Source organism: Gracilinanus agilis, chromosome 5 (assembly GCF_016433145.1).
Source record: "Gracilinanus agilis isolate LMUSP501 chromosome 5, AgileGrace, whole genome shotgun sequence".
Lineage (NCBI taxonomy): Eukaryota > Metazoa > Chordata > Mammalia > Didelphimorphia > Didelphidae > Gracilinanus > Gracilinanus agilis.
Window position 1 is genome coordinate 43,198,246 of NC_058134.1, and position 7,404 is coordinate 43,205,649.

General features: G+C 41.8%; 1 protein-coding gene across 1 annotated transcript; it reads left to right on the forward strand.

Moving 5' to 3' along the window:
- Positions 1-3,931: 3,931 nt before the first annotated feature.
- On the forward strand, positions 3,932-5,020 carry LOC123249538 (C-C chemokine receptor type 1-like). The gene has a single exon (XM_044678606.1). The coding sequence runs from the start codon at positions 3,932-3,934 to the stop codon at positions 5,018-5,020; it is 1,089 nt and encodes a 362-aa protein (XP_044534541.1).
- Positions 5,021-7,404: the final 2,384 nt, after the last annotated feature.

A 7,404-nucleotide genomic window follows, 5' to 3' on the forward strand; every position in this document is an offset into this window, starting at 1 on the left:
TCTTTTTTTAAACCCTTAACTTCTGTGTATTGCAATGCTCCTAGGTTGAAGAGTGGTAAGGGTGGGCAATGGGGGTCAAGTGACTTGCTCAGGGTCACACAGCTGGGTGAAATACCTCTTATTTAAAAATAAAGAGGGAATCATAGAGCTAGATTTGTAAAGGATCTCAGAAGTCAGTGCATCCAACTGCCTCATTTTGTAGATGAGACCGAAAGAAGATAAATGACTTGGCCAAGGTCACCTAGGTGATGAATGTTAGTGGCAGGATTTAAACCCAGATCCTCTCATTCCAGAGCCAGTGTTCTTTCTATTTATTGCACTATGCTGCCTCCCTAGAAACCTGTGAGCATCATCTTTAGGAATAAAATCTAGGGTTGAACTTGAATCAGGTGGCTAGAGCTAGACTCGGGTAAAATGGACAGAGAATGGGACTAGGAAGAAGACAAGTATGAGAACATTTTGAAGATGTTTCAAAATGATGACTCCCAAGGAAGCCCTTGTTTCTTAGTGATGTTTAGATGTGATATTACTTGGGGTAGTCAAGAGGGAATGTCATTTTCAAAGCCGGGAAGTTCTGGGTTCATAACAACCTTGGACACAAGCTGGCTGTTTGACCTTGGACAAGTCATTAAGTTTTCAGTGACCGAGGCAACTTTCTGACTTTAAATTTCAGAGAAGATGCCAACCTGAATTGTCAGGGGAACTTTCCTTCCCTGGAAGTTCCGTCTGCCAGTGAAATCACTCCCCACTCCTATCATTTCTTTCAGAGTGAGGAAAGTTGGGTTAGCTGCCTCTCTTCGGAGGTTCTAAGCTCCTCCATTAACCTAAAGAGTTATTCCTTTTAGGTTCCTGAACTGACTCAGGTCAGCTTGGGGTCATGCGTTATGAGCTGAAAGACCATCTAGTCCAGCCTCTTCATTTTATAAATTAGGAAACTGAGGTTCACAGAGACAGTCAGTTGCCCAAGATTACCCAAGTAGAAGCTAGGGGCCACAGTGAATATGGTACAGAACTTGGAGTAGGGAAGACCTGAGTTGGATAAGTCCTTAGATGGACAAGTCATTTAACTTCTTATTAGAGACAAAATTCGAACCCAAGGCTTCAAAATCAGTGTTCTTTCTTCTACAACATACTTCCTTTGCCAAGAAACTTGTAACAAACCCAGGGCCTCTACTCTGGAGCCACGCAAACTTCTAGGCCAAGGAAATCCGAAAAGGGAAGAATAAGAGGGAGAAGTAGGATGTCCAAAAGCCCCTCAGTCACTACTGATCACATCTCAAAGGGAATTTCTCAGTCATTGAATCTTAGAGCTGGAGGCCACCCTGTATGCCTTCAGCCATTCAACCCTTGCCTGAGACATGATTATATTCTGTGTCAGTAGTCTATCAGTCTCAGCTTGAATACTTTGAAGAACAAGGGACTCACTGCTTAACAAGACCATCCACTCCATTTTCAGGCAGTTTTCACCATTAGAATCATAAATCAAGAATTGGGGGCAGGGAGAATCTTAGAGATCTTATCTCGTCTCTTCATTTTACAGATGAAGAAATTGAGGCCCAGAAAGGACAAATGATTTCTTTTTATTCAAAGATACTTTCTTTTCTCAATTACATGTAATAACAATGTTCAACATACATTTTCTGAAATCCTAAGATCCAAACTGTCTCCCTTCCTCCCAATCTCAGAGATGGTAAGCAATTTAATCTGGGTTATACACGTATTATCATGCAAAACATATTTCCATATTGGTCATTGTTGTAAGAGAATACTCAGAGAAAACTCGGATTCCAAAATAAAACCATAAATAAACAAATGTGAGAAATCACAGGCTTTGATCTGCATCTGACTCCGATAGTTCTTCCTCTGGAGATGGATAACATTCTTTGTCATCAGTCCCTCGGAATTGTCCAGAGCATTGTATTGCTGAGAGTGGCAAAGTGAAAAGTGATTTCCTAAGAGGAGTTCCTCGAAGTAAGTTGGAAATCTGCTTCCATAGAGCATCGTTAGGTTTTCTTATAAATAAGCCACAAGAATAGAGCATTGTCTTTCTCATGAATTATGGAGGACAGAATTGCCAGCTGGACTCATCTGCTTCTCCTTCCTCAATAAACCCTAAAGCCCTCTAAGTTATTTCTTTACTGAGAGTAGAAGAGTCTCAGAGTAGCTGCATAGTGGCCACTGCAACCAGCACCTCTTAATCTCCTACTATGTGCAAGGTGAAAAGCAGGTTGATGGAGTTGGATAAAGAGAGTAGGACTTGGCATCAGAAAGCCATGTGTTCAAGTCTTGCCTTTTATAAATACTGGCTGAGTGACTTTGGGGAGATCACAACCTTTCAGAATTTCAGACGATTCTCTAAGAATGGAAGTTGCAGGATAGTTATAGGTCTGTATCATGGGAAGGACTTTGTATCCTGGGAGTTCCCAATTTGAAATGACAGATCTGGGGGGGGGGGGGTCTGGAAATGCACCAGGCGCCTTGATAGGCACTGGGGCTATAAAGACAAAAGGAAAAATAGTCGTTGCCCTCAAGGAGCTTGTGTGCTGGACCTCATCCATACTGCTTTGTGAGAGCTGAGTATTAAATTTTTAGGGTGAGCTTATATATACCTTGAAAATCATGAAATGTTCCATCATCAAATGATTTATATGCCTCTATAGTATTTTTAAAAATAAACAGGGGGTAGCTGGGTGGCTCAGTGGATTGAGAGCCAGGTTCAGAGATGGGAGGTCCTGGGTTCAAGTCTGGCCTCAGACACTTCCTAGCTGTGTGACCTTGAGCAAGTCACTTAACCCCCATTGCCTACCCTTACCACTCTTCTGCCTTGGAACCAATACACAGTATTGATTCTAAGATGGAAGGTAAGGGTTTAAAAAAAATAATAAACCTATGTCTTGGTTTTGCAACAGTTTGATACTCAGGGCAGCTAGATGGCTAGGGAACCCAACCTGGAGATAGGAGGTCCTGGGTTCAAATCTGGCCTTAGACACTTCTTAGCCATGTGACCTTGGGCAAGTCATCTAACTCCAATGACCTAACCTTTGCTACTCTTCTGCTTTGGAACTGATACTTAGTAAGACAGAAGGTAAAGGTTAAAAAAAAAAAAACAGTTCGAAACTCAATCCTGGTCATGCTTCCTATGAGCCACTCAAGTCTGAAATCTATGGTAACACTTGTATCTAAATTCTTGAGAAAGTTCATGATAGTATCAGTGCTAGTTAGCATTTTTCTCCCCCAAACGTGGTCAATCCAACAAGCATTTATTAAGTACTTACCATGTATCAGGCACCATACTTTTGTATCCCCAAAGACCAAAATGGAAACAATCAGCACCCTCAAAAAACTTCCCTTTTTCTAGACAGAAGTGCTTGGAATCATTTCAGCTTCGTTGTGACGTGGTTTCTTGCCACAGCCATCAAGTCACCCTCCTACTACAATGATGCCCAAGAAGAGAACCTGTAGTGGAAACTGATCAATCAGTCAATCAGCAAGCATTTATCAAGTGCCCACCAGGTGCCAGGCACGATGCTGGGAGCTGAGGATAGACACTAAGACAGAAAGAAAACAACCCCTGCCCCTAAGGAGTTCATATTCTATCCAGAGTCACAAAATCATACACTGTACCTGTTAGACAACGAGGCTTGATGACCAAGCAGGAAACAAGTGTTAATGAATCACCAGGCTGGGTACAATTGATACAAATACAAAGGAAACCATCTCTACCTGTAAAAAGCTTACTCTCTAATGCTGTCTGACCACTTGTTGGGTATGTGGTAGAGGAGATTCTTGTTCAGGTATGGGTTAGGTTAAGAGGTCCCAGAGTTTTCTTCTAGCTCTTAAGATTCAGTGATCTGTGATTCTCTGCATTTCTAGGAATCGTTTAACAAAATAAACCAATCAATCTTTTTCTTTCCTTATAGGACAATACAGCATGGGCACTTCTACTCCATTACTGGATTTCATGGTGCCTGAATATGATTCTACTACTTTGGATTACTACGTTGATGAGGATGCCATTCCATGCTTCAAGCATAATATCAAAGAGTTGGCTTCCAAGTTCTTGCCTCCTCTGTACTCCCTGGTGCTCATCGTGGGCTTGCTGGGCAATGCTGCGGTGGTGCTGATCCTCACAAAGTACAAGAGGCTCACAAGCATGACCAATATCTACCTTTTCAATTTGGCTGTCTCTGATCTGCTTTTCCTTGTTACGCTTCCATTCTGGATTCACTATGAGAAGCAAAATGATTGGGTCTTTGGGAACACCATGTGTAAACTCCTTACAGCGTTGCATTATTTAGGCTTATTCAGTGAAATCTTCTTTATCATCCTGTTGACTATTGATAGGTACGTGGCCATCGTCCATGCGGTGTTTGCCATCAGGGTCAGGAGGGTGGTCCTCAGCATCACAACAAGCATCATTACTTGGGTCGTGGCCCTCTTGACTTCTCTCCCCGACATTATCTTCACTAAATCTCAGTGGGAATTTACTCATTACACCTGCAGCCTGCATTTCCCACATGAGACCTCAAGGATGTGGAGAAAATTCCAGGCTTTGAAACTGAACTTCCTGGGACTCATTCTGCCCTTGTGGGTCATGATTGTCTGCTACACAGGGATCATAAAAATCCTGCTTAAACGGAGGAATGAGAGGAAATGGAAAGCTGTAAAGCTGATTTTTGCCATCATGATTATCTTCTTTCTCTTCTGGACGCCCTATAACATCACAGTTCTAATATCTGCTTTTGATGAATCCATCTTCACACCCGACTGTGAGAAAAGCAAGCAATTAGACTTGGCAATACAAGTGACCGAAATCATCGCCTTCACACACTGTTGTGTCAACCCTGTGATCTATGCCTTTATTGGGGAAAGGTTTCAGAAATATCTCTCTCACTTTGTCCGCAACCACATTGCAGTGCACCTGTGCAGACATATCCCATCCTTCTTGAAGGACAGACTGGAGCGGACCAGTTCTATCTCTCCACCTACTGGGGAACATGAACTCTCAGATGAATTTTAGATTGGCCAGAGAATAGCTTTTCTAGGAAGATGAGTCATGGGTGTTAAGGTTTACCTAGCTGGAATGAGAAAATCAGAACCATTGCCCTGCATTCCAGATTGGCCTTCTCGGTTGGGACACAAAGTCAACACTCAATTGGGAGATGAAATACCTGAGAGATTGGAACCTGGGCCTAGTAGAACTCTAGTACCCAGACTTTAAGGACAGAGCTATTGGCAAACTGCTCTGTAGTCACCAATCACTTTGGAGACACAAAGTAGAATGTAATTTATTTTCTTTTGAGATTAGCTATTAATTATAAACAAAAGATTCTATGCTCTCAGATTTGAAAATAATGCAAAAACATAATAGAAGCATATATAATATATACATACATTTCTATTTACATACATATACATATAGATAGATAGAGCCATCTATTTATATTTGTACCTATCTCTCTTTCCATCTCTTTATATAATATATGTGTGTATTATATATATGACAGAAAGAAGAAGGGAGACAGAGGGAAGGAAGGATAGAGAAGGAGAGGGAGAGGGAGGAAAAGAGGGCGGGAGGGACAAAAGGAAGGAAAGAGAGATTCAGAGAGAGGGAAAAGTTGGAAGGAAGAGACAAAGGGAGAGAGAAGGATGCAGGGAAGAGAGGTGAGTGTCTTCTGGTCTTCTGATCAGAGCTGACTTGTAAGGGAAGGAATGCTCCCAGTGATTATTCCAGTGTCGGTGGAGAAGATGACCATCAGCAAGATGACTGGCCTGAGCCTGGCCTGATTTATTTGAAAGTGTAGACCAAGAGTTATTTGGACAGTACATAATAAAGGTGAAATGCAGAATGCCTACTCAGCAATCTCACAAACAGCCTTATGTTCTGATGGGGTTGAAGTTTTGCTTCCTGAGACATTGGGGTAATATAGTCATCAGTTATTATGAGTTCTGTTTTGGGTCATTCTGTCGCTGAATCTTTCATGCCTAGGAAATAAATGTCTGCCTCAAACCTCATTACTGTTGTCCTTTTCTTATCTTTCCTTCTTCCCAATTTGGGAACACTTAGAACTGTAACGAACTCTAGTTTGTAAGAAATTAACTTCTGAGGCATTGGAGATGATGTTTAACAAACTGATGCTTGAGAAGATAAAAAAGACAGCCTAACCCTATGCTCAATAGAAGCTGGACTCTCCCAAGACTGAACCCAGGTGGGACATGAGCAGATGGGTGCTTGATCAAAAGGGAGTGAGTACAGTGTCTCAGCCACTTGACTCAGAAGCAGTACCCTACCCTCCAAATATTGGGAATCTATGTCCAAACAGAATAGAATTCCCAAGAGTCCATGCCATTAGGCTCTGGGAAAAAAACACAACTCTTTTCTCTCCCTATAGAGGAGTCTGTCTCTCTCGAAGGTTCTTTTCTTGGTCTCTTTCTGGGGAATCCAGAGAAGGAAGGAAGAGAGTCCCAATTCGAAAAGAAAAAAGTCTGGCAGGAAAGTCCCTGTCTCAAAAAGATCAGTCCTAGGACCATCAAGAATGATCACTGCTGGGAGCAATTGGGTAGCTCAGTGGATTGAGAGCCAGGTCTAGAGATGGGAGGTCTTAGGTTCAAATCTGGCCTCAGATAGTTTCTAGCTGTGTGACCCTGGGCAAGTCACTTAACCCCCACTGCCTAGCCCTTACCGGTCTTCTGCCTTGGAACCGATACATAGTATTGATTCTAAGACAGAAGGTAAGGGTTTAAAAATCAAGAATGATCACTGCTCTCAAATGTTTTTTAAAGTATTCCTAAGGGGGATTGCACTGACACAGGGAACTTTCCTTTGAAGAAATACCCTATCAATACCGGATGGCACCTTCTCTGTAACTTACAATTGAAAAGCAGAATTTCTTAAGCTTTTTGGTGTCATGGACCCCTTTGGCAGTGTCTGTTGAAGTCTATGGACCCCTTCTGAGAGTAATGATTTCAAATATAGAAAGAAATGCTAAATTTCAGTTGAAAGTTATTGTCTGAGTTCATCTGCAAATCCTAGGTTAAGAACTTGAGTTAGAAAATCGTCTGGAACACTGACAGATTTTGGCTTCCCCTTGTCACATAGACAGTATGTCTTTTTTTAAAACCTTTACCTTCTGTTGGTATCAATCCTAAGACAGAAGAGCAGCAAGGACTAGGCAATAAGGGTTAAGTGACTTGCCCAGGGTCACATAGCTAGGAAATGTTTACTTAACCGCCTCAGATAGTATATTTTTTTTCGTTTAAAGCTCTTATCTTCTGTTCTAGAATTGATATTTAATATTGGTTCTAAGGTAGAAGAGCAGTAAGGACTGGGAAAATCAAGTGATTTTTCAAGATCACACAACTGGGAAGCATCTAAATCCAGATTTGAACCTAGGACCTAGAACC